Source organism: Astatotilapia calliptera, chromosome 4 (genome assembly GCF_964374335.1).
Source record: "Astatotilapia calliptera chromosome 4, fAstCal68.1, whole genome shotgun sequence".
Lineage (NCBI taxonomy): Eukaryota > Metazoa > Chordata > Actinopteri > Cichliformes > Cichlidae > Astatotilapia > Astatotilapia calliptera.
This window is the reverse complement of record NC_137425.1, coordinates 26,681,954-26,708,986: the sequence shown is the minus strand read 5'-3', so window position 1 is coordinate 26,708,986 and position 27,033 is coordinate 26,681,954. Positions and strand designations below refer to the sequence as shown.

General features: G+C 41.4%; 2 protein-coding genes and 2 long non-coding RNA genes across 4 annotated transcripts; all 4 read right to left on the bottom strand.

The window, feature by feature from the left end:
• Positions 1-245: 245 nt before the first annotated feature.
• Positions 246-3,670, bottom strand: LOC145428347 (uncharacterized). Its single transcript, XR_013908637.1, has 2 exons — positions 3,559-3,670; positions 246-926 (listed from the first exon to the last, which is right to left on the bottom strand). It is a non-coding gene; the product is annotated as an uncharacterized LOC145428347 (long non-coding RNA).
• A 2,354-nt stretch (positions 3,671-6,024) lies between these two features.
• Positions 6,025-15,908, bottom strand: LOC145428484 (uncharacterized). Its single transcript, XM_080300690.1, has 22 exons — positions 15,729-15,908; positions 15,114-15,200; positions 14,972-15,003; positions 14,772-14,865; positions 14,315-14,511; positions 13,941-14,174; positions 13,684-13,809; positions 13,297-13,578; positions 12,961-13,146; positions 12,180-12,867; positions 11,311-11,410; positions 11,005-11,098; positions 9,953-10,141; positions 9,801-9,872; positions 9,535-9,653; positions 8,994-9,065; positions 8,725-8,841; positions 8,482-8,628; positions 7,751-7,888; positions 7,587-7,657; positions 7,278-7,407; positions 6,025-6,388 (listed from the first exon to the last, which is right to left on the bottom strand). The coding sequence occupies exons 6-22, from the start codon at positions 14,137-14,139 to the stop codon at positions 6,218-6,220; spliced, it is 2,901 nt and encodes a 966-aa protein (XP_080156816.1). The 5' UTR covers positions 14,140-14,174; positions 14,315-14,511; positions 14,772-14,865; positions 14,972-15,003; positions 15,114-15,200; positions 15,729-15,908; the 3' UTR covers positions 6,025-6,217.
• Positions 15,909-16,234: 326 nt separating this feature from the next.
• LOC145428346 (uncharacterized) lies at positions 16,235-18,712 on the bottom strand. Its single transcript, XM_080300448.1, has 4 exons — positions 18,542-18,712; positions 17,123-17,239; positions 16,677-16,966; positions 16,235-16,567 (listed from the first exon to the last, which is right to left on the bottom strand). Exons 1-4 carry the CDS (start codon positions 18,587-18,589, stop codon positions 16,381-16,383), a joined length of 642 nt encoding a protein of 213 aa, XP_080156574.1. The 5' UTR covers positions 18,590-18,712; the 3' UTR covers positions 16,235-16,380.
• A 4,055-nt stretch (positions 18,713-22,767) lies between these two features.
• On the bottom strand, positions 22,768-26,197 carry LOC145428345 (uncharacterized). Its single transcript, XR_013908636.1, has 2 exons — positions 26,086-26,197; positions 22,768-23,448 (listed from the first exon to the last, which is right to left on the bottom strand). It is a non-coding gene; the product is annotated as an uncharacterized LOC145428345 (long non-coding RNA).
• Positions 26,198-27,033: the final 836 nt, after the last annotated feature.

Below are 27,033 nucleotides of genomic sequence, written 5' to 3'. Positions count from 1 at the left end.
GTCACAGAAGTAAAAGAAAACACTGTAATATGCTCCAATAAGACTCTGAGGGCTAAACAGAGGACTTATTACTAAATGATGAGAGATTTCAGTGTTGTAATAACATCTCTCACAAATTGATTATCTGCACTTTATTGTTGAGGTTAAGGAGCAGCAAAAGAGCAGATACTGGATGCAAATACTTTACATGCATTCAAACAAAGAAACATGCATTCAGAGTCACATGCACAGGGAGAAGACAGTGCTTTTTGGAATAGAAATATCCTTTATTGTGAAATTCAGCTGTTCCAGCAGCAAAGTGACAGGCAGATGGAGCATTATTCATTTAACTGGCATGGTTAATGGCACTGAATATGTACAAAGATGATATATTCTTGTCTTTTTAAAATGATTTTTTCGACTCACTCCTGATTTGTTATTTACAGTGCAAATTGTTGCGTGTACAGCCTAAGATTAAAACACAAATAGACACAAACAAATAATACGTCGTCACATTTATCTTTACATTTATGTAACTTCATGTAAGAAAATCAACTTTGTGTAATCTGAATCCATTCAAAAGCGTCTTTGTTGCAGTTTATTGGCTACTGTGATGGTATTGACTTTGGGTAATCATAAATGCTCAGTCGTTCCCAAGTCCCGTTTTTGGTGTCCAGCCAGTTGCTGGGAGAATAGATCCCTATCTCTCCTTCCTCCACTTTCTCATTTTCCTCAGAAGGACAAAACTCTTCCTCCTCTGAGCTGATTTTCCCGGCGCTGTCTCCCCTGTCGCGAAACTTCTCTTCATTAATATTCTTGTAGCAGAAACTGCAGATCCTCAGCTTTTTAGTGGGGTGGATGTGATCGATAACGGCACGTTGCTTGTGTTGCCTCCCTAAGATGATGACCAGAGGGGCAACTGGTTTCCTGTTCAACAATGTGTGGTGCTGTGATAAAGAATAGAAAAAGGGACACACGTTGAGCTGATGTCAGTTTCACAACAGGAAGGTTTATTCTTCACAACAGCTTAGAACAGCTTCAGATATCACCATACTAACTGCAAAGAAATGGCCTTATGCTTCAGTCCGGTTTACCATACATGGCCACAGTTCCCTGAGCTAGAGACTGTATAAATCTCTCAATACAACTTTGACAAAACATAAACAAAATGTTGCTTAAATCCATTGATAATATCAGATCCACAATGTATCACAATAAACACATTTGTTTTACAAAGATAAACAAAACACAATAGTGTACTCTGTACTTCATTTTTAACTACATTTACAAACATCATAAAATTAACTCATTTTTAAACATTTTAATTCTTGTTCAGCACTAAATTATTTATGTGAAATGTATTTCCACTGTACTGACAATGTAACTTCTGTTTTTTTAAATATAGCTATTTTACTCTTTACAAGAAAATAATGTCTTTGACATAAAACAAACATATTCACTAGGGGTGCAACAATATTCGTATCGATATTGAACCGTTCGATACAGTGCTTTCGGTTCGGTACGCATATGTATCGAACAATACAACATTTGTAATTTATTTTATCAACTTTCCTTCTGACGATGCTGTCTGTGTTGAGCGCTCAGTGAATCTGCGTTCGACTACTCCGCCTAGGCTGCACTGTCGAGCGCAGATCCACTGAGCGCTCAACACAGACAGCATAGTCAGAAGGAAGAGCGCAGGGCAAGCTAGCAAGACAGAAGTTAAGCTCTCCTTGCAACATGGACCTCCCCCACCCTCATTCAGATCTGGCGTTTGGAATTATTTTGGTTTTCATGTGACGTATGACCCTGAAGGTAAGCGAGTCATGGACTAAAGTAAAACAGTATGTTGGATGTGCCACGCAATGCTCAATTACATGGGTGGGAGCTAGTGTGTTAGCGCAGTTAGCTCGTTAACGTGTTGGCCGTCTAGCCCCATGCACGGGGCGATCGGCGGTAGCTCGTTAACGGAGATTTGCCGTGTTGTGGCGTTAAGATCATTTCAACGAGATTAACCTGAAAGCACTAGTGGGAACACAACGAATATGACTGCACATTTACGCCGACATCATCCTAGTGCAAAGACAAGTGGAAGCAGACAAAAACAAGCAAGCATGCTACTAACTTTAGCCGAGTCATTTAGACAGCTGTTTAATATGCTGCTGAGAATATAGCCCAGAAGAAGTGGATAGTATAGCTTTTATTTTGGAAAGAGACATTTCTCTGTAATAAACTCTCTTTTCCAAAGATGAGTGATTCCTCAATCAGATACAGGGCTCGCAATATCGCTAGCCCGACGTCCCGGGGCTAGCGATTTTTTCAGTCGGGCTACCAAAATCTATCTCTTCCCTGCCCGTCGGGCTATTGTAGGAAGGAAAAATATATGTCAATGCTTTTGCATTCTTTCAGAAATGTAGCTGGGTAATTATGTCATTGGCATCGGTGAGCCACTGTCAATATGTGACATATTGAAATCGCGTTTGAATTTGCGCTTGTTTTTTTGCTTTCACTTTGCAATCGTGCGAACTGTGTATAGAGAGCGACAGCACTGATCCGTGAGTGATGATAATTTGTGCACCAATTCCTCTGACATCGTCTTATCAATCGTTAGCTTACTATGCAAACATGACAAGTGAAATCTCCCGCAGCAAGCTTAAACATGTGAGAGGTTGATCGCGCAGAGAATCGCTGAGCTTATGTGAGTGCGCGTGTAAAAGCGGCAGGATATATATTTTAGTTCTGCTGAGCCAAATAAGACAGGTCAGGGTGAAGAAGTGACAGCCAAAGAAAAGCTTACCACAAAACGGAGAAGTTATGACAAATCAGACTATAAGGCAAAAAGAAAGTGCAGCTTTATGGTTTCATGGACAAAATAATTTCTGTGGCTGCAATATGACGAGCTATATAACCGGGGCTGCACATAAGTGGTCCGCAGGTGCGCATTCGCTGTCAAAATAAAAAACACGCACAAGGGTTAGGGTTAAATTTAAAAACTGTACTTTTGAGTTAAAATATATATTTATAATTTTAATAAATGACAAATTAAAAAGGCATGAACATTTTTTTGTATCGAAAAAATATTGAACCGTGACACCAAAGTATCGAACCGAACCGTGAATTTTGTGTATCGTTGCACCCCTAATATTCACTGTTCTTATACAACCTACAACTATATAGAGTGCAATGCTCCTTTAACAGCGTTCACTACTACTATGCAGTCAGCATTGATCAAACAGTTTCCTTATAACACTTTATAAATGTCTTTGTATTAAACCACAACATCAACCAGAAGAATAAAACATAGTATAAAACCCATTTATCAGAGTGCATAATACATTACTAGTTCACAGTCCAGAAGTCTCTCACAGGTCAGATTAGCTCCCCCACACACACACTCAGTATTCCACATTAGCCAAGTCCGCTAGCATTAGCATCATTTAGCCTGCAGCCTTAACCCACAATTCAGACACAACTCAGAACGAATCCATTTCTTTAGCGAGTTGCGCTCATTACCCACATAAACAACATCGTCCGTTTGTAAGGTCTGCAGTATACATTCATTTAAATGCATTTACTAACCTGTGATAAAGAATAGAAAAAGGGACACAGGTTGAGTTGATGTCAGTTTCACAACAGGAAGGTTTATTCTTCCTCTGTGCCCCAAAACGCTACTCGATACCACTGCGCGTAATGCGCCCTCTAGCGGCTGGATGTAGGATAGCATTTTAAATGACAGGTACAAAAATACAATCACAACAAAAACCTTTTGGGGGGGGGGCTGTTTTCCCCAGTTTATTTCTGATACCAGATTCTACTAGAGAGCTATTCTCAACTCTCTACATTAGGAAAGCGCAGGCCAATAAAGAGTCTGTTTTGGTAGTGTTTTTTGACATAGAAAAGGCATATGATATGTTGTGGAGGGATGGGCTTTTAATCAAGTTGCATAAGTTGGGTATTGGTGGCAGGACATTCAATTGGGTCCAAGACTTTTTATCTGGTAGGAAGATCCAAGTGCAAATTGGGTCTACAATTTCTAATCAGTGCATGGTTGAGAATGGAACGCCACAGGGCAGTGCGATTAGTCCCCTGCTTTTTGTTATAATGATCAATGATGTTTTTTCTGATGTTCCTGAGGGAATTGGGAGGTCTTTGTTCGCTGATGATGGTGTGTTATGGAAAAAAGGAAGAAATATTGAGCACCTAGTGGGCAAGGTTCAGGAGGCTGTGAATATGGTGGTTGAGTGGGGATTTGACTGGGGATTCAGGTTTTCGGTGGAAAAAACAAAAGTGATGTTCTTTACCAAAAGAAAAGTGAGTGAGACTTTCACATTGACACTGTATGACAAGGTAATTGGGAAAGTGAGCTCTTTTAAGTACTTAGGTGTTGTGTTTGATTCGAGACTGACATGGTGGGAGCATATTGATCGGATTGAAACCAAATGCAACAAAGTTATTAATGTTATGAGGTGTGTAGGGGTTGGGGAGCGAGCTCTTCTGCTTTGAAAAGACTTTACCAGGCATTAATTAGGTCGGTCTTTGATTATGGGTGTGTGGCATATGGTTCAGCAGCTCCTTCTGTGTTGAGACGTTTGGATGTTCTGCAATTGGAAGCCCTTAGAGTATGCTGTGGAGCTTTTAAGACGTCTCCAGTCGGTGCCCTACAGGTGGAGATGGGAGAAATGCCCCTAAATCTTAGGAGGAAGCAAGTGTCGGTGAATTACTGGGTTCATCTTGGTGGTCATGGTGACGCACATCCCACAAAGGAGGTACTTTTGGAATGCTGGGAGTATGGAAGAAGTCAGAAGGCTCATTTTGGAAAGGTGGGGAATCAGTGGGCTAAGGAGTGTCAGGTGTATGAACTTAAAATATGTCCTGCAGTAGTGTTCTCTGTGGTTCCCCCATGGTTATTGGAGACCCCTCCTGTGGACTGGTACTTGCTGGAAAATTATTGTCATGAGCCAAAAGAAAGAGTCATAAAGCTAGCTTACCACAGTCTGCACTTTTTCTGTTACGTATTAAGAGTTCAGGTGTTACCAATTAACACGTTTCTATGGTGAGAGAAAAAAGAGAGAGAAAGAGTCCTCGAGGTCAACCAGAGCGCTTATGACGCCGAGCGGTGGATTTTGAACCCCGCTACTCAAATAAAGACTACAGCCAAAGTAAGTTTCCAGAGCGACCTCCATCCCCTATCCCGGAGGCTGCTCACTCACTGACGCCGTAATAATCACCACGCGCCCCATCGTTCTTCGCCCTCGCGGCTGGCGCGAGCAAACTTACCTGCAGCAGTCAGAACCTGTTCACAAAGCTCCCCCTGATTCGACCCTGAACGCAACTATACAGCTGCTAGCCACAAGAGAAATGCAGGCATGTATCTGGGCTTCGGTATGCACCACAGTGCACAGTGCTGCCTCCACACTGGGGCCCCTCCTAAAGAGAGCAGGCTTGACCACCGCTGCTCCCGCCTACGGTGGACTGTGCGCACTAGAAAGTGATCGCGCAGATCAATACGCCACACTGTCGCACTCTTGTCAGGATTCAGCCGCTAATAAATTTTTATGTGCGTGCCTTCACGCCTGTCAGAATCCCCTCAATGGCATTAATGAAGGCAGCAATAATGAATACACTGTCGGGCATTATGCTGCGGTGGATACCTTTTAAGATCTATCCCACAAATATCTAGGCACTGCACACCCACTACATGCAGCCTAGAAGCGATTGGGCTCTCGCTTTGCGGTCTTTCTCTGCCCTTCTCCACTATTGGCTGGAACAAACCAACCCCCCAATTTGCTGCAAACCACTGACAAGCATAAAAAAAACCCAAAACATAATAACTATTGCAACTGCTGCTTGCATGCATTATAAAACCGCCTCAATTTGCCACGCATTGTTATTGTTGTCTAATACCTCACATGTTTTCTAAACAAAAAAGCTAGAAAACAAGAAGGGTTAAGTACTTCTTAATAAAACATAATGTGGCTTTTGACTGAAACAGCTCCCTCTTGTGTCTGAAAGCAACATCAGCAGCGGCACCAGCTCACACAATCGTGCGACTTCTTGAGTTTTATTACAAATGGAAACATGTCACCAGGGGCGAGAAAAACATGTGTTTTCTGTAATTAAATAGTCATTCACTTTACTAAGGAAGCAGTGGAAAACGTGTCATAACAATGAAAGTTTCAAAAGACGGTAAAGGCGTTGTATGTCATAGTTCTGTACAGTCTGTTAATGTTGGGGCTCTTCAGCGTCCGCCCCTCCAGGCTCCTCCGCCACGCTTCTTCCCTCCTCCTCCTCCTCCTCCTCCTCCTCCTCCTTTAACCTTCTTCCTCACGCCGGTCGCCTGTTCCGTGTCATCATCGTCTCCGTCCCCTCTTTTAGGCCTTTTCCTTTTGTCGCCTTGCTCCTTCATTTCCTGGGGAACACAAACGTTTTCTTAATGTTCATCTACACTAATAGCTGACTATATTCTATATACAGGCATTTTAGGTCAAGATGGAACAAGTTTAATTTTAAAAAATCAAACATTTCTAAATATGTATTTTTGAAGAAATTAGCCAAGGTTTAGCCAAGTTTCAAACATTTGTTCGTAACTTTTAGTTTATGCTTGCAGTCATTGCTCTTTTAAATATATGGTTACATTTAAATCATTACACTCCCCAACAACTTTACCACCTACACCTGCCTGTTAATGCAAATATCCAGTGTGGTCAGTTCTCTGGTCATCTGCTTCGAAACTTGAAGCAGATGACCTGCGGCAGCAGAAGACCACACAGAGTGCTGCTCCGGTCAGCTAAAAACAAGGAACTGAAGCTAGAAGCTGCATGGTCCCATGAAACAGAAGGACAACAGAAGATTGGAAAAATGTTGCCTTGTGTGATGAGTGTTGATTTCTGCTGCCACAATTGGATAGGATGGTAACAGTTGGCATAAACGACATTTTATCAACAGCTCAGGTTGCTGGTGGTGTAATGGTTTTGGGGATATTTTTCCAGCACACTTTGGGATCCTTAGCACCAACTGTTTACTGTTCATACACCACAGCCTGTCTGATCATGTCCATCTGTTTATGACCACGCTGTATCCATCTTCTGATGGCTGATTTCAAGAGGATAACACACTGTGTCACAAAGCTCAAATCACCTCATGTAGAAACATACCACTAAATACTGATGCATTGGCCAGGCAGGCTCAGACGGGTTTATGCACCATTGTTTTCACACAGCATGTTTTTTTCTTCTTCAAATTTTAGGCTATACCTGACAAATACAGAGAAAAGACACAATAAAGACAGGATGACTTACTATTTTGGCAAATCTCTGGGCCTCGCTCACCCTCTCCACCAGCATCATCACTTCCTCCTCTTGGGTTGGAAAGGCTGGAAGTTTCTTCCCAATCAAGCTTTCAATTCGCTGGAAAAGCTCCACATCATACCTATGGTTATATGGACACCAGACACATTTACTTGCTGCAGTGACCTTCCTCTCCAAACCACAGTATTGCACAACTTACTCAACCATGTCAAAATGGTATAAAAATGGCAATAAGTGGAAACAAAGCAGAGATGTTATTGTATATGGAATGACTGGTGACAATAAAAAGGCCCTTCTTACTGAGTGACGAAAGTGATGGATTTTCCAGATCGTCCTGCTCTGGCTGTTCGGCCAACCCTGTGAATATAGTCCTGTAGGATCAAACACATCCACAGATCAGCTCATCGGTGAAGTGAAATAAATCATCAAACGCACCACCAACATGATTATCAGCGCCTCGGTACCTTAGAGTGAGTGGGAATGTCATAGTTGATGACGCAGTCGACATGAGGAATATCCAGTCCTCTGGATGCCACGTCAGTCGCCAGCAGCACCGACCGAGACTTGGACTTGAACTTGTTCAGAGCTCCAAGACGTTTATTCTGCACGGCGAAGGAAGGAAGATCCAGATCACATCACAGTATCCACCAGAAAGAAAAAGGGAAAACTTTCACTTCCTTAAAAACTCCATTTGATAAATGTCTGTGTGCATATTTACACACAACTCATATCATACATTAGGTCACATTTGCTGTAATGCCACAAAACCAGAAAGAGGGCTGACATCCAGCCAAACGGGACCAAAGCTGGTCAACATTCACTTTCATTCATGAGTGAAAGAAATTTTTCTTGGTCTACAAAAACAGCATCTTAGATGGTGCAAAGAGCTCTATTCAAACATTTAAGTGAACTGCAGCCTGATTTGAATGTAGATTTGATTGTAGACTGCTTATGGTAAACTGCAGACCATGACAATGACTTCCAGATGTTTCCAAATGGTACAAAAAGTACACTAACTTGCATGTAAAGTTAATTAAGCATGACTTTAGCATGTGTTGCAAGTGTGATCGTAAACCAAACTGTTTACAGGGTTTTATAGTATGCGTAGGTAATGCTGACAGAGCAGCAGGCACTATAATGAATGCTAACATCTCAGGTTAAATCCTTATACTCAACCGAGTCTCTGAAGCTTTACCTGACTCATCTGCCCATGTAGAGGGATAGCAGTGATGCCGAGGTTCCTCAACAACAGCGCCACCCGCTGGGCTGTGTTACACGTGCTGCAGAAAATAATAAAGGAGTTCCCGGCCAGCTCGTTCAGGATGGAAACCAGGTAGCAGTCCTGTTGGCAAAACCAAGAGCTAAACTTACTGAATATAAAACAGCTTCAGCAGGTCACAAACACAACTGTCAGCACATGTACACGTGTGCACCCTACCTTGTACTTAGATGGTATAAAGATGTAGTACTGCTGCAGTTTGTCTACTGTGGAGTATTTCGTAGACACCGCGCACTTCACAGGATCTTTCAAAGCTGCTCTCTCTAGTTTCTGGACCTGTAAACATATGACAGAAGGTCAGGCAAAGGCTACTCTGGCAGCTGCTTATTACTGTCCCCCATAATGTGCAGGACAAGGACGGCTAAAAGAAACGCGACTAACATTCTCCGTCATCTAGAGTCGACAAAGAGAGAAGAACACAAAGATACCTTTTTGGTCATGGTAGCCGAGAACAAGAAAGTGCGTCTTTCTCTTGGGATCACCTTCAAGATTTTATCCACCTGGTAAAAAAATAAATAATAATAGGTATAAAAATGACAGTTTACATGAGCTACATGCTTCTTGAAATTTGTACAGGTTAAATTTTCGAAAACCTTCTCTGTTTATAGGCAAAGAGCTTCACAAATGGACACGTCACAGGCGCAAATCTAGCCTGAGGCGTTGGAGGTGTGGAGCCCGTAGCCAGCAGGTTTTTAATTTAAAGCTCAGCCTATCAGCTATTTGTAATCTTTCAAAATGCTCCACTGTCAACCAAAAAAATATACGTCAACTTGGGTTTTTACCAGCTTACGGCCAGTAATGCGAAGTTTAGGTAAATTTCACTTTTTGGATTTAAACTGCCATAAAGGTTGTCACATTCACTTTAAAATGCTTTCATCAATAACCTTTGAGCCTGCCATTTAACAGCACACTGAGGAGGATGTGGCTGAGGTGCTATAGTGAGTCTCCTACCAATAGGAAGCTACTGACCTCAGTTTCGAAGTCCATGTTGAGGATTCTGTCTGCTTCATCCATGACCAGGAACTTCAGCGCTCGTAGAGAGAAGCCCTTTGTGTTCTCGAGGTGATCGATCAAACGACCGGGCGTGGCTGGAAAAAAAACAAAACGATTTTTTTACTTAAAAGTATATCATCAAAATCAGTTTATAAAGGATACAAACATTACAACAGTGGGTGAACATAAGCAGACGTGTGAAGTGTGAAAAATATGCAACGCTCTTAAAGGTAAAGTCTTACCAATAACGATGTGCGGCTTTTTCGCTAACACCAGGGACTGGGACATCATGTCGATTCCACCAACTATCACGGCTGCAACGGAAGACAGACGGATTTAGAGCACAGAGCCTCCCGCACTACTGCAAGCCGCCTCACCTTTCAAGGACACGTACCGCACTTAACGCCGATACTGGAGCCCAGGGCCTCAAACTGCTCAGAGATCTGAAATGCCAACTCTCTAGTGGGGGTGAGAACAAGTGTGTGAAGCCTCTGGGGGGAGGCCAGCAGCGACTGGAGGATAGGCAGAGCGAAGGCACCGGTCTTTCCTGAACCAGTCTCCGCCAGGCCAATAACATCCTTCCCTGCAGGTCACAAGGAGACAAGAAATGTTACGCACTTTAACCTTTAGAGATTTAAACAAGTCCTGAGATTCAGACTGAAGCGCTGCTCCTTTAGCTTCAGTCCATGTTAAATCGTAATGATTCACAGAGAAATATGGAGAAGTTTCATATGTTACACGTACAGATATGAGGTGTGTAATCACGGTATGAATTTGAGCACAAACTGATTTCCAATCCTCTGCTGAGATTTCAGATTTCAAATCCCTGGGCCATGCATTTAGCCCATCATCTCTGATTAACAGGATATTTGCTGTCATTGTTACTTCAACTTGTTTTTTTGATGGTCTAGTACAATGATGCACAAATGGTGGCTATGCTAATGCCAAAACAAAGCTGAAAAGTAGCCATACAAAAACATATAAAAACAAGTTCATGAATATTTGAACATTCAGGGGCTGGTAGTGTCGGAGTAAATCTGCCTCTTTTAATAATTCAATTTATTCATGTCCTTTCTTCACTTTGTATAATAAACATTTGTCCCAGTCTTGTAGAAAGTTTTCTTCTTTCTTTTTCTGTCTGTATGCGAGTTTGTCCATCACAAGGATCTCCTCAACAACAACCACCCATTGTCTACAGCTCATTGTTTAAAACCTTAGGGGACTTAAACAGCATGGACGCAAATGGCCTCTAAGATGATCCAAATAGAGGATCTGAAACAATCGTTGGAATTACATAACTAAATATTTCCCGCAGAGCGAAAAGAATTTTATTCCAGAAGGGTTGTATTTTTCCTGATGTCCAAAAATGTGCGTATGGTTGTTCCGTGTGATCATGTACTGTTACTTGAGTAAAACTGACAGAAAGAGGTAAGCGTGATTTCTCACCTTGCAGAGCCACCGGTATAGCTTCTATCTGGATCTTCGTGGGGCTCTTCCATCCCAGCTGATCACAAGCCTCGCATAGGACATCAGTAACACCCTGTCGGAAGCAGACAAAAGGTAGAAATCTTTGTAACACGATCGTAATTGTGTACTAGCGCCGTATATGTCTCACAGACATATCCCATTCATATTTAAAAGGATAAAATGAGGTTTACATAACACAGCGGAGTTGTAGCTAACTCGAACAGCAGTGGTCTCTCCGTGTTAATGTGCCTGACTCTTTTCCTTCACTCGCTGAAGCAAACCTACCAGATCCTTGAAGCTCTTCACCGTCTCGTCGTTTTCTCCGCCATCACCGTGATCGCTTCCTTCATCGCTGCTCGAAATTTCGAGTGTTTCGTATGTTTGGCTTCACGCTCTCCTCGTCCGCCATGCTTTTCGCCCCAACGTGTCGTCAGTTCCGCACTGCGCAGATGCGGAAACGAGTTCGAGCTTAAGCCGCAGTGGATGATGGAAGTTTGTGTTTACGACCGAAAACGCCAGTGATTGGCTAAAAATACGACATGGGAATTTCTGTCGCGGATTGATTCACACTGAAACAAGATTAAACCAGTTTTTTGAGTTTTTATTTGGCTGAAGATCAAACAGTTTTACACTTTTACTGTTGTCAGTGGTTGGAAAACATTCTATAACTATTTTTATGTTAGGAGATCTGCAATAAAAAAAACAGAAAAAAGTAATACAAGATTGCTTCTAAGGTCAAGTTGCAAACAGGTGGTTGGAAGAAAAACAATTTCAGAGTTAAAAAACAAGACAAAAAAAACAAAACAATATGCTGGATGTGAAAAAGCACTTCTGTGCAGAGCATAGTGTTCTTCTCTTGAATTGACTATGCAAGTTACCCAGTAAAATAAACAGATTTCTTACTCTTTTTGAAATGCACATTCTTGTTGATGCAACAAAAATCTAACCCAGATCAAATGAATATGAGCCTGTAGAGAACAAAGCTGAGGGTGTAGTGGCCTTTCACTGGTAGGTGACAGACAAACTGATTCTAGCTGAAAGTTTGAAGACGGCTACCTCTATAACTCTGCACAGAAAACACAAAACAAACACACTGCTGTTGTTCAGCTTGCCACACTGATCATCATTATCGGCAGTACGCTCCCGAGTCTTAGAGGAGTCCCTCCATCTCCCTCATAAAGGCTTCATACACCTGGTCTTTAGTCTTCATGTTGGGCTGAGACACAGCACCCATCTGTGATGGATTGGCCACGCCCATAGGAGCTGTTGCTGTGCTGTGCTGTTTCTGCCACTGGCCTCCTCCCACACCTTCATCTCCCCTCCTTCCTCCAACAGAACCCCCTGCTTTCTCCATGGGCCCAGGTGCTGCTCCTGGCATTGTTCCAACCTTGTCCCTACGCACCCTCAGCGCTGTGGGCACAAAGCGGGTCACCTCTGCCTTGGGATTGATAATTTGAGGTTTGGCAGAGATGGTAGCCCCGCCTGCACCGGCACCTGCTGCCAGGTTGCCTCCTGCAGCTGCGACAGAGGTGATGTTTGCGCGTTTTTCGATGGTGGGAGGGTGGTGATGGCTGGGGGGATTGCTGCCCGGATTGGTGCCTGTGGAGGCAGCAGCTGTCCCAGGCGGAGGGGGCATCTGCATGACACCAGGTCGCATGGGCATGGCAGGGGGTTGCAGGTTGGTCTGTAAACCGTCCTGGCTGGATCCTGAGCCTTTTTGTCGCTGAACAATGTTTGGAGGAGCACTCAGCACATTGGAATTGAGAGGTGGAGGGAAGAGAGACAGAGGTGGTGCAAGAGGACGCGGAGGCCCTCCAGCTCTTGGGGGAGGAGGCGGGATACCTACAAGGAGAAAAAAAAACATAAATGAGAAATGCATTCAACAGAAGTTCTCACTATTTTATATCTTTAGATTGCCTCCACACACGTGCCTACCTGGTGGTGCTGGGGGTGGTAATCTGGGAGGTGGACCACGTGGTGGAGGGCCTGGTGGAAGGCCAGGAGGGGGGCCTGGTGGAGGACCAGGTGGTCGACCTGGTGGAGGCCCAGGAGGCAGAAGCCGAGGCATTGGAGCCCTCATTCCTGCAGGCATGCCAGGAGGCCTCAAGAACGGAGGAGCACCTGAAGATAACAGAAGATCTCTTTGAAAAAACGATGCAGAGCACTCACACTTAGAGAAGTAGAAGACCCCCACAGAACAGGCACAGGAAATTATTCTAGTATGACTTCAGAGTTGAAGCAATCAATCTTTTAGCTAATCAGAATGCGAACCTGGTGGGGGGCCAGGAGGTGGGCCAGATGGTGGACCAGGAGGCCTCATTGGTGGTGCCGGAGGTGGACCAAGTGGTGGAGGTCCTGTCATCGGTGGCCCTTGCATGTGTGGAGGCCCTTGCTGTCCCGTGGTCCCAGCTGGAGGGGGTAGTCGCTGATTGGCCATGAGATGGGACTGGTTGTCCCCTGGAGGGCCTCTGTCCTCGATGTCAGAGCTGTCTGATTCATCTGTGTATTCTTCCTCTACCTCTTCTTCTTCCTCCTCGTCAGGAACTGACTGACCTGAAGACAAAAAATGAACAAATAAAAATGGCATAGCATATCATCATACAAAGAAAAGACACTGTGAGGAGCACTAGCTTAGTAAGTGCTTAGCACTAACAGTACCTGCCATCCTTAACATCATGGCTTGCAGAGGTGTAATGGCCTTGGTCTTCTTCACAACCCTCTTCTTCTTCCTTTTTCCTTCACGGGGTGCCTCTGCAGGCATATCTGCGAAACGTACGCTACGACCTGCAGTAGTTAAATAATAACAAATTCAGGAATACAACAGAATAGAAACAGTTATAAGATCAAGAGATAAATAAAGGCAACAAAGACGTGAGTTGAGGCTTAAATGTGTTGAAGCAGTCAGAAACACTCACCACCATGTCTTTCACTTCTGTCTCTATCTTCTTCTCGTTCTCTCTCATCGTCCTGCCTGTCCAAGCGCATTCTCTGTTCACCATCTCCCCCTTCATCTCTCTCTTCTTCACTGATGTCTTCAGAGTCGCTGTCGTCATCAATATCGTCCTGATCTCTGTCGCTCTCACTCCCGCTGTCCCGATCTCTCCCCAAATCCATTGCAGAGTCCTTTTCAAATCCAGGAATGGAAGGCTCTGTTCAAAGGAGAAATAGTGTAACAAGAAGAGGACAATGTGCATACAATATACCTCTCATTCCTGCATCAATTTATGCAAGAATTATTATAAACTGAGGAACCCCGCCCCCCAAAACTGTCATGTAGTTTCCAACACACCTTGACTGAGTCAAAATAAAGAGACAGCTGCCCTCTTTTAGTCTCATAGTCCAGTTCAAGTTTGCGTAGCTCTTTGTAGGTTTCAGGATTCTCTCTTTCGTACAGACGAACAATGCGCTCAAATGTCTCACGCAACTTCTTCCTCTTGTCCCGCAACACCTTCTCATTCAGCAACGGCTGCTGAACTGGGTTGAACTCTGTTCAGAAACAAAGTAATTATTTTCATTAGAAAAGCAGCAAATTAATTGTAGAATTCAGATTTTGACTGTGATTTTCTGCTGTTACCTAAAGGCCTGAAATACTTAAATACACACACTAATTATATATAGCATTAATCTACTGATACATGTGTTCCACAAGCTCAGGTCCTCTACAAGTGGCAAACATACAACTAAATAGTTACAACTAAATATATCTCTAACATCTAAATTGCATAAACTCTGCCCTGTCATCTCACCCATCTCATCCAGCTTCTCCATGTCTCTGATGATCTGTCTGGGATCCTTCATCTTCAGGACTGCTGCTCTCACCATCATCCTCTGCTTCTTGTTCTAATATTTCCAAATGAAAACGATGTTACCATCATATTATCACAGTATTGTTATCCTGTATTGCATATTTAGAAATATCTTTTTTTTTTAAGTGAATGGTTCTAACCTTTTTTAACTCCCTTTTTCTGGCCTCCTTTCCTGTAGAAGGGGGGGAAGAAATGACCATTTTTATATCTAATCAGCAACTGAGCAATATCCAGCAGATCAATTCATGATTGAATTAGCGCCAGTTTGTTATCAGCACTTACTGGCCTGGTCGGTGGGATTCATAAACTTCCCACTCTTGGTGGAGGAGGTTGAACGTCGCCCCATTGTGACGGTAGGTCTCCTTCACGCTGCCATGTAATACAGCAAAACAGAAGAGAAGTGACTTGTAAAGGAAACCTTACGTTGTTATTTTGTGGTACGTTCAAGAATAAGTCGGATTTTGTCACAACCTAAAAATAACACTTTTAGCTCATATTTATGAATCACTGAGACTTTAAACAATGTTTGAATTCATTTTTGACAAATTGCAGCCTCCTTTTTGTTAATTCTAACTTCGATATCAAGGCAGTTTAACCAAACTATCTACAATACACGCCTTAAAGAATTTTACTGTTAGCTATTATTAGCAAAGAAGATAAGAAAGTTGACAATCAACGCACGAGTCAAACTATCTAAGCTCTTTGCACAATTAAACTATTGAATGAGCTGATAAACACCACAGAGCCAATCAAACATTTGTAACACATACATACATATGTTAAATCATGCCGGTCAAAAGCATTTGCCTGGCAGGTTAGCGGCTAACGTTAGCTTGCACTTATAGCTAGGCCCGCGTTAGCAACGAAAGCAGCACAGGAGGGAAAAATTCACTGTACCTTTTGTTCAGTAAAAACTCACAGGGCACAACGCCCTACACACACGCACACCTCCGTGTGGCAAAAGCAATGCAACACGTTTTGCGTACGTCCTGAAAGAGAAATCCAAACCCCCCAGGATTGAATATCACACCGTGGCTTCGCTAACTGTCCGCCATGTTTACTGCCGCGAATGAAAGCGGAAAGGCGATTTTGACGTCATCAAAACAAGCGAGCAGTGAAAGAAAAATAAAACTAACTGGGCGAACGGTATTATTTAAAACTTCACTTCATAGCATTTGTACATATACTAGGACTTTATCATATTCATATTGTGTGGCGCAATGTAACTCTAATGATAATGAAGGGTGATTCTCGTTACAGGTTCCAAGACTGCAATCTAGCGATACTGCCCCCTGATGGTTACAAGCAGCAATTACAACCTCGCTGCACTGATGTGCCAAAAAGTGATCGTATGCCAATCACTTTTTGCGTGTTTTTTTTATGTCTAGATCTCTTTTTATGTTTTTATATAGTTGCTTATATTGTTAAATAGGCTGCAGTAAACAGAGTTTAAAAATGGGTTATATGTTATATGTTTTGTAGCAGTGCTCCTGCTGCTCTACATTCACCTCTCCTTTGCTCTTTTGCTCGGTGGATGTTGAGGATTTGGCTAACTCGAAATGTCAAAATCATATTGTGGGATTTTGACTTTTTGCCCATACACAATGTCAATTTCTTCAAGTCCGTCCTCGCTGGTTGATGTCTCCACCATAGGACGATTCAGTCTCTCCCACAGCTTTTTTTTAATGCTTCTCCCCAGCTCTAAACTGTAGGGACGTTTGCGGCCATGCTTGGACCTGCAAGAAGAAATTCAATCAAAATGATGCATGTGGTCAAAAACCATACTGTAACCATTTTAGAGCTGGCGATTTAAAAAAGTGACAGGACATTTGGAGACAAACGTACGTCAGCATGCTATCTACCACCTCATGGTAGACTCGCTGATAATCTTCCACTGAGAAGTTGTAGATTTTTAAAGTGCTGTCACTGGAGCTGGTTGGCTGGTGGTCGGTAATGCATGGCTCGGGTCTGGGGGGCAATTTTTTTGACACTGGCAGGTCATCATGGGAGATTGCAGAGGGAGGCACTGAGGTCTTTGGAGGTCGGGAAGAACTGGATGCTGGGCTTCGCTTCCTTTTCCGGGGCTGACTGACTGTTCTGTCACGGCGCCGGGGCCTCTGGGTTGAATTAACAACCTGGGAAAGGTCAGAAGCACACAAGGGAATGTCAGTAGTTAATAGCGACCTCATTTTTTTTCAAACAAGACAAAAATATAAATTTGATGAACCACAATGAAGTCCAAACTTCAAAACCCTCAAATGATTCTGTTCCTGAAATTTTACACATCCAACCTGGTCCTTGCTGCAGCACGGTTGTTTCCTGCTGGCTCTGGGTTTCTTTGCATCACGGGCCTGGCATGCAGTGTTTCTCTTACAATAATTATGGTCTTTGAGGTGAGGCACAGTAAGCTGCAGGTATACACAAAAATGACAGTAATGCAGACATCAGTTAGTAGTTCATGAAATATTTAAAAAATAACAAACCCTTTCATATGTCCATAAACTACTTAAACCACTCGCACGGTTGAATAACTTGTCCACAGTGATTGTAACGACAAAAAATATCCAACATGTTCACATAAAATCATAAGAACTAAAACCAGGACAATGCATCAAGGTCAGTGTAATAAAAGACGTGTCAACTTATGGGCTCGTCGTGTTAGAGCTTCACTGCTGCATACCCCCAAATGACATGTCAAATAATAATTTGCATAAGCTAAACAAACACCAAAGTCCATGTTGTATTAAACTCTAATTTCTGTTATAATCATTGCTGCTTATTGCCGTTTTTGAACAATGCAGATGCACAAAATACCTTTGTAACTGGCTAAGCTTGGTCACGTGTGGCACTTATATGGTTTAAAATTACGTGTAGGATATAAAGAAAAGCAAGCTGCAATAATAGGAGAGCCCTGCCTTGTGTGTGGGGGGTAATGAGTTCAAGATCATCATTAGGCTGTGGTGTAATGAGGGACCTCTACCCAGAGGTGACTGTCTTGTCAGGTGAATAATTGTAGCATAAGCCACAATGAAGAAGGAGATTAAAACTTTAGTTAAAAAAGCCCAAAAGCAGAAGCTTTGAGGATTTTAAAGATGATCACAGTTACATGTGGCTCCTGTAAACATGTGACAGTGTGTGTACATTTGAAAATTCAGATGATGCTGCAGAACATTGCTTGCATATTTGTAAATAAACATTTTGGGGATTAGCTTTTCTACAGTGAATAAAGTCTCAGTGTTTACTTGTTTTATTCCCTGATTTTAGTTTTAAATACAAAATAAAGGCCCCCAATCAGGAACATGCACAGCCCACCCCCCCCAAAAAAGCTAGAAACAGGCCTGGTGATCATTATGCACTTGAGTTAATTCGAGGTGTAAGATACTCTACTTATTAGCAAAGACTGAACATTTTTATCCCAGCTGCAATCTTTGGTGACATGTCTGCCACAAGATCATTTAATACACACAAAAGAAAACGTTATTATAGGTAACATACTAGTTTAAATGACTTTATGCACAGTTTACCCGTTTACAGCTACAGTGCAACAGTCTAACATGCAAGTATAACTCCCACGTGCACAGGCACGTTTTTAATGCTTTTTATCCACATTTATGTCGTCTATATTTTCATGTTGCCCTGTTGCAAAGTGAACTCTTTCTGGCCGTCGAGTAAATATTCAAAACTTATTGAAAACGGTCATAAAATCTCACATTTTCCATGATGGATGATGGTTGCTGGGTCGCTTTCCTCCGTGACATGGGAGTTGGACACTTGTAAGGCTGCAAGAAGTCTTGAGCAGAAAGTTGTCTTACTTTTGCAGAAATTTGCAGAAATCCCTTGTAGCTTTGCACAACACGCCGAGTGAAATCTGTCTGAACTATACCAAAAGATGCAATGCAAATAGAACCTGGAGACGCATAGCAACCACGCAACCTGTCATTTTAAATCACGCATTTTTGTACCTACTGTTAAAAATCACTGTAATAATTGTTTTTAGTGAGTTTTTCCCTCAGTTCAACCTCAGTTATGGCGGCTTTTTTAATATTTAGGCATCCACATAATTACTCCATCAAAGTGGTGCGTAATGATCATACGAAAATACGTCAAAACAGAGCAAAAGTGGTTTTATTTGCCACAGCATATCACAGCAGCTCATTGTATTTGAAAACTACTGGATTTCATAAGTTGTGCTTATTTTATAAATGGCCCGGAGAGTAGCAAATTCTCTCTTTCTACTCACTGTACTGAACCCGCTGCACTACCCACTTTCACCAATAGGTGTCACCCTTTTACCGTGGAACCAGCTATGTACAGCTCCAAAGTCAATCGCTAGAGAGATCTGTTGCAGTAATAACTTCTTTCCAAAAGGTGTCTGTATAAAAATCTCTGTTATGCTCTGTCAGTTTGCAGTGCCTTAGTCTGTGGTGACATTTTTGTTGGCTCATGCTCATGAATCCACATGCAACGCACCGTCTGTCCCAGCCTCAGAAATGGATTTAAGACGTTTTAGTTTGATATATCACCCTGTGGTCAGTTTTTGACATTCGTTTTGTTGCGGTCTTGAAAACAGAAAACAGTTACATCTGAAAGAAGATTTTAAATAAAACAAAAAGGGACAATTATATAATACATAATAATACATAAATGTCTGTTTTTTATACAGCACTTTTCTGCTCCACTTGCACACTCAGAGCACTTTATGAAACATGCCTCATTCACCCATTCACACACACATTCATACCCTTTTGTAGTGTTTTTTAAATAACATTGACATGCATTCTCACTCTATACTGTTTATGGCATACAGTATCTGCTTTGTTGTTGTATCACTAAAATAACTTTTGCTTAAGCAACATGAACCCAGATGGTTTAAAAAACAAAAACAAAAAAATCGAATGGCATTACATAACAAGAGAGAAACAATGACTGGAATGTGCAATGTGGATTTCGGTAAGTGTATAAAAGAGGCAACATTTCCTTGTACCATGTGGTCATAAACAGGTTGCTCTTCATTCTAAGAAAGAGCTGGATGTTTACAAAAGATGTGACGGTGTCACCATTTAGTTAGAAAGTATTAGGCCAAACTCTTTAAATCTTTGAATTTAGATGTTTTCAGTCCTGTGGCCATAGGTGTGTAAAATGTAGTACCAAGCCATGCAGTCTGCCTTTATAACATATTGTTTGTGAATGAACGGGTTGTTCTTAAGAGCTCACTGAATTTGAGTGTGATAGTGTGATAGGATGCAACAGTTGCAACAAGTTAGTTTGTGAAATTTCTTTGGTCCTACATGTACAACAATCAGCTGTTAGTGCTATCTTTAAGCTTCTATGAGTCCACATCACAGAGAGCTGGGCATCTTGTATGCCCAGCTCTCCTCCACTCTCAACATACCCTGGAATAACAGCTCGAAGAAGGCTCACAACACCATAAATGACTCCTCCCATCCAGACTACAAACTGGATCTAAACCAGGGATGTCAAACTTATACTACACTGTGGGTCACATACAGCGCACCTGATCTCAAAGGGGTCAGACTCTTTCTGTCAGCTTAAAGAAAGTTACTACCTTTAACTTAACATTTAATCCCAGAGATATTTTAATACAAGGAAACTGCATTAAATTGGCGGGCCTAATTATACGATGAAACACAGGTGAGAGTAATGACGATGGGGCTTTCAGTCAAAAATGAGAGGAACAAAAGCAGGAAAAAGGCTTGAAAAAGACAGAAAAAAACCGAACCTACAGACTAAAACAGGAAATGACAAAAACATGAAAAACTAACACATGAAGACAAACGTTCAGGCCGGAGGCTGGAAAAACCATAAACACAGCCAATGTAACAAGGATCAAACAGAACAAATACACTGCAGAAACCTGAAACTATGACATGTTATGACATGACAGAGCGCTTTGAGTAGAAAAGCGCTATATAAGAATCAGTCCATTTACCATTTATCATTTAATCATTGTTGGCTCGCAGACAGACAGACAGGCCATATATCCAAGATACTGACAGGTTAGGGGATATGCTTTCAACAGTTAAAGCAGCACATCATCTGCCAAAGCCAGTGGCCTATTTTTCATATTTCAAGTAAGCAGTCTGAATCTGTACCAAGATCTTCATTTCCTCATGGTCCACCTCTTCACCCACTTTCAGGAAATTCGCTGACAGATATACAAACAGACAAATAGCTCTATGTGTCTGATCATATTGTAATTAAAGCATGGGAAGCCCCAAGCATCCCGACAATGTGGTAATTTTACTTTTGAACACTAGGTGTTCTAGTCTTTGTGGCTGTACTTCTATTAAACTTCTCAAAAGGGATTCATGTATTTTTTTTTAAACCAACAAGTATTTATTTGTACTTCATGCTCTGTGTTGACCAGTATATCAGTACTAGTGCTGATATTAAATGGGTTCTGTGGAAACCATTCCACGTGACTGAGCGAGAAGCAGTTTGCCTCTCAGTCTAATAAACCCTTCACTGCACAAGGAGCCATTTTTGGTAACTTAAATGGACATCAACATTGACCTCGTTATGACTCACTGTGATTTCGTAGAACCAGGTGAATTTCTTCCAGTCAATCAGCAAAGATCAGGTTATGTGGCAGATAATGCAGTGAGATCACTGCATCAGCTCGATCAGCCTGAAGTATTTCAAACTTCAGCGTTCTTCAAGAATTCAGGAAACTGGGTGTTTTTGGCCTTAGCTACTCACACACTTGTCATCATCAGAGATGGGCAGTAACACGTTACAAGTAATGTATCATTGTAATCCGATTACTTTTTTCAAGTAATGAGTAAAGTAAGGGAGTGTTTTACTTGCATCTATTTGAAAGAGTGAGTGTAAACAGAAAAAAATATATCTTATTTTATATTCTGGAATATGCAGAAAATAGGTTTAATTGTCAAAGACTGTTGCATATAATTTAATTTTTGCTTGATGCAATGTGCACAAAGTTAAAAGATTAAAACTAATAAAACAAGTTTTGAAAAGAGACTTTTTTATTTGATTACATTTTGTATGATGTATTATGCAGAAAAAGTAGAATTGGGCTGAAAGGTCTATTGCTTTATTGCCTATTCAGGTTGTGTATCATGTTTTTAAAAAGTAACTAAGTAACTGAGTAACTAACTACTTTTGAAAATAAGCAGTCAGTAAAGTAACGTCAGTAAATTTCTGACGAAACCACCACTAGTTAGAAGGCAATTTGTCTACTTCTTGTTACATAGTTACAGTTTCTACATCAGTATTTTGCTTTCAGTCGATTTACTGTTCTTTCAAAACTGGCTGACTGACTCAAAAATGTACTCGCTTTTGTTTTGGAGCTGTCTACTGTATTAGGATGTGCTCGATTCAGAGAGTTAACTAGAATGAACTTAAATCTTTGAAAAGAAGTGTAAATGTTTAGCCACATTCTGTTATTACCGCATTATTATAGCAGCGTCATCAAGTACTGTAACACTAGGACGTGCTACAGTTTGATATGTATGTTTGTATGTTATATTTATGAAAAATGCCAGTGAGAAGAAAAATGATGATAAATCAATGGTGCTGTAAAGGTTCTGTGTGTTTTCCCGAATGGTTTTTATATACATGCTTATTGGAAAAATGTATACCCTAAGTGGGTGAGGAACTATATACGGTTACTTCACTGACCTTGACTTGCACAATAAAAACCCCAAAAAGTCACAGAAGTACAAGAAAACACTGTAATATGCTCCAATAAGACTCTGAGGGCTAAACAGAGGACTTATTACTAAATGATGAGAGATTTCAGTGTTGTAATAACATCTCTCACAAATTGATTATCTGCACTTTATTGTTGAGGTTAAGGAGCAGCAAAAGAGCAGATACTGGATGCAAATACTTTACATGCATTCAAACAAAGAAACATGCATTCAGAGTCACATGCACAGGGAGAAGACAGTGCTTTTTGGAATAGAAATATCCTTTATTGTGAAATTCAGCTGTTCCAGCAGCAAAGTGACAGGCAGATGGAGCATTATTCATTTAACTAGCATGGTTAATGGCACTGAATATGTACAAAGATGATATATTCTTGTCTTTTTAAAATGATTTTTTCGACTCACTCCTGATTTGTTATTTACAGTGCAAATTGTTGCGTGTACAGCCTAAGATTAAAACACAAATAGACACAAACAAATAATACGTCGTCACATTTATCTTTACATTTATGTAACTTCATGTAAGAAAATCAACTTTGTGTAATCTGAATCCATTCAAAAGTGTCTTTGTTGCAGTTTATTGGCTACTGTGATGGTATTGACTTTGGGTAATCATAAATGCTCAGTCGTTCCCAAGTCCCGTTTTTGGTGTCCAGCCAGTTGCTGGGAGAATAGATCCCTATCTCTCCTTCCTCCACTTTCTCATTTTCCTCAGAAGGACAAAACTCTTCCTCCTCTGAGCTGCTTTTCCCGGCGCTGTCTCCCCTGTCGCGAAACTTCTCTTCATTAATATTCTTGTAGCAGAAACTGCAGATCCTCAGCTTTTTAGTGGGGTGGATGTGATCGATAACGGCACGTTGCTTGTGTTGCCTCCCTAAGATGATGACCAGAGGGGCAACTGGTTTCCTGTTCAACAATGTGTGGTGCTGTGATAAAGAATAGAAAAAGGGACACACGTTGAGCTGATGTCAGTTTCACAACAGGAAGGTTTATTCTTCACAACAGCTTAGAACAGCTTCAGATATCACCATACTAACTGCAAAGAAATGGCCTTATGCTTCAGTCCGGTTTACCATACATGGCCACAGTTCCCTGAGCTAGAGACTGTATAAATCTCTCAATACAACTTTGACAAAACATAAACAAAATGTTGCTTAAATCCATTGATAATATCAGATCCACAATGTATCACAATAAACACATTTGTTTTACAAAGATAAACAAAACACAATAGTGTACTCTGTACTTCATTTTTAACTACATTTACAAACATCATAAAATTAACTCATTTTTAAACATTTTAATTCTTGTTCAGCACTAAATTATTTATGTGAAATGTATTTCCACTGTACTGACAATGTAACTTCTGTTTTTTAAAATATAGCTATTTTACTCTTTACAAGAAAATAATGTCTTTGACATAAAACAAACATATTCACTAGGGGTGCAACGATATTCGTATCGATATTGAACCGTTCGATACAGTGCTTTCGGTTCGGTACGCATATGTATCGAACAATACAACATTTGTAATTTATTTTATCAACTTTCCTTCTGACGATGCTGTCTGTGTTGAGCGCTCAGTGAATCTGCGTTCGACTACTCCGCCTAGGCTGCACTGTCGAGCGCAGATCCACTGAGCGCTCAACACAGACAGCATCATCAGAAGGAAGAGCGCAGGGCAAGCTAGCGAGACAGAAGTTAAGCTCTCCTTGCAACATGGACCTCCCCCACCCTCATTTAGATCTGGCGTTTGGAATTATTTTGGTTTTCATGTGACGTATGACCCTGAAGGTAAGCGAGTCATGGACTAAAGTAAAACAGTATGTTGGATGTGCCATGCAATGCTCAATTACATGGGTGGGAACTAGTGTGTTAGCGCAGTTAGCTCGTTAACGTGTTGGCCGTCTAGCCCCATGCACGGGGCGATCGGCGGTAGCTCGTTAACGGAGATTTGCCGTGTTGTGGCGTTAAGATCATTTCAACGAGATTAACCTGAAAGCACTAGTGGGAACACAACGAATATGACTGCACATTTACACTGACATCATCCTAGTGCAAAGACAAGTGGAAGCAGACAAAAACAAGCAAGCATGCTACTAACTTTAGCCGAGTCATTTAGACAGCTGTTTAATATGCTGCTGAGAATATAGCCCAGAAGAAGTGGATAGTATAGCTTTTATTTTGGAAAGAGACATTTCTCTGTAATAAACTCTCTTTTCCAAAGATGAGTGATTCCTCAATCAGATACAGGGCTCGCAATATCGCTAGCCCGACGTCCCGGGGCTAGCGATTTTTTCAGTCGGGCTACCAAAATCTATCTCTTCCCTGCCCGTCGGGCTATTGTAGGAAGGAAAAATATATGTCAATGCTTTTGCATTCTTTCAGAAATGTAGCTGGGTAATTATGTCATTGGCATCGGTGAGCCACTGTCAATATGTGACATATTGAAATCGCGTTTGAATTTGCGCTTGTTTTTTTGCTTTCACTTTGCAATCGTGCGAACTGTGTATAGAGAGCAACAGCACTGATCTGTGAGTGATGATAATTTGTGCACCAATTCCTCTGACATCGTCTTATCAATCGTTAGCTTACTATGCAAACATGACAAGTGAAATCTCCCGCAGCAAGCTTAAACATGTGAGAGGTTGATCGCGCAGAGAATCGCTGAGCTTATGTGAGTGCGTGTGTAAAAGCGGCAGGATATATATTTTAGTTCTGCTGAGCCAAATAAGACAGGTCAGGGTGAAGAAGTGACAGCCAAAGAAAAGCTTACCACAAAACGGAGAAGTTATGACAAATCAGACTATAAGGCAAAAAGAAAGTGCAGCTTTATGGTTTCATGGACAAAATAATTTCTGTGGCTGCAATATGACGAGCTATATAACCGGGGCTGCACATAAGTGGTCCGCAGGTGCGCATTCGCTGTCAAAATAAAAAACACGCACAAGGGTTAGGGTTAAATTTAAAAACTGTACTTTTGAGTTAAAATATATATTTATAATTTTAATAAATGACAAATTAAAAAGGCATGAACATTTTTTTGTATCAAAAAAATATTGAACCGTGACACCAAAGTATCGAACCGAACCGAACCGTGAATTTTGTGTATCGTTGCACCCCTAATATTCACTGTTCTTATACAACCTACAACTATATAGAGTGCAATGCTCCTTTAACAGCGTTCACTACTACTATGCAGTCAGCATTGATCAAACAGTTTCCTTATAACACTTTATAAATGTCTTTGTATTAAACCACAACATCAACCAGAAGAATAAAACATAGTATAAAACCCATTTATCAGAGTGCATAATACATTACTAGTTCACAGTCCAGAAGTCTCTCACAGGTCAGATTAGCTCCCCCACACACACACTCAGTATTCCACATTAGCCAAGTCCGCTAGCATTAGCATCATTTAGCCTGCAGCCTTAACCCACAATTCAGACACAACTCAGAACGAATCCATTTCTTTAGCGAGTTGCGCTCATTACCCACATAAACAACATCGTCCGTTTGTAAGGTCTGCAGTATACATTCATTTAAATGCATTTACTAACCTGTGATAAAGAATAGAAAAAGGGACACAGGTTGAGTTGATGTCAGTTTCACAACAGGAAGGTTTATTCTTCCTCTGTGCCCCAAAACGCTACTCGATACCACTGCGCGTAATGCGCCCTCTAGCGGCTGGATGTAGGATAGCATTTTAAATGACAGGTACAAAAATACAATCACAACAAAAACCTTTGGGGGGGGGGCTGTTTTCCCCAGTTTATTTCTGATACCAGATTTTACTAGAGAGCTATTCTCAACTCTCTACATTAGGAAAGCGCAGGCCAATAAAGAGTCTGTTTTGGTAGTGTTTTTTGACATAGAAAAGGCATATGATATGTTGTGGAGGGATGGGCTTTTAATCAAGTTGCATAAGTTGGGTATTGGTGGCAGGACATTCAATTGGGTCCAAGACTTTTTATCTGGTAGGAAGATCCAAGTGCAAATTGGGTCTACAATTTCTAGTCAGTGCATGGTTGAGAATGGAACGCCACAGGGCAGTGCGATTAGTCCCCTGCTTTTTGTTATAATGATCAATGATGTTTTTTCTGATGTTCCTGAGGGAATTGGGAGGTCTTTGTTCGCTGATGATGGTGTGTTATGGAAAAAAGGAAGAAATATTGAGCACCTAGTGGGCAAGGTTCAGGAGGCTGTGAATATGGTGGTTGAGTGGGGATTTGACTGGGGATTCAGGTTTTCGGTGGAAAAAACAAAAGTGATGTTCTTTACCAAAAGAAAAGTGAGTGAGACTTTGACATTGACACTGTATGACAAGGTAATTGGGAAAGTGAGCTCTTTTAAGTACTTAGGTGTTGTGTTTGATTCGAGACTGACATGGTGGGAGCATATTGATCGGATTGAAACCAAATGCAACAAAGTTATTAATGTTATGAGGTGTGTAGCTGGGAGGGGTTGGGGAGCGAGCTCTTCTGCTTTGAAAAGACTTTACCAGGCAT

Excerpts from the sequence above, each read along its gene's own strand:
- LOC145428346 (XM_080300448.1), bottom strand. The coding sequence starts at position 18,589 with ATGTCACGGAGGAAAGCGACCCAGCAACCATCATCCATCATGGAAAAT. Across the intron at positions 17,240-18,541 it reads CATCATCCATCATGGAAAAT|CTTACTGTGCCTCACCTCAA; the intron begins GTGAGATTTTAT and ends GTATACCTGCAG. Across the intron at positions 16,967-17,122 it reads CGTGCTGCAGCAAGGACCAG|GTTGTTAATTCAACCCAGAG; the intron begins GTTGGATGTGTA and ends GACCTTTCCCAG.
- LOC145428484 (XM_080300690.1), bottom strand. The coding sequence starts at position 14,139 with ATGGATTTGGGGAGAGATCGGGACAGCGGGAGTGAGAGCGACAGAGAT. Across the intron at positions 13,579-13,683 it reads CATGATGTTAAGGATGGCAG|GTCAGTCAGTTCCTGACGAG; the intron begins GTACTGTTAGTG and ends TTTTGTCTTCAG. Across the intron at positions 7,889-8,481 it reads TACATGGGCAGATGAGTCAG|AATAAACGTCTTGGAGCTCT; the intron begins GTAAAGCTTCAG and ends TTCGCCGTGCAG.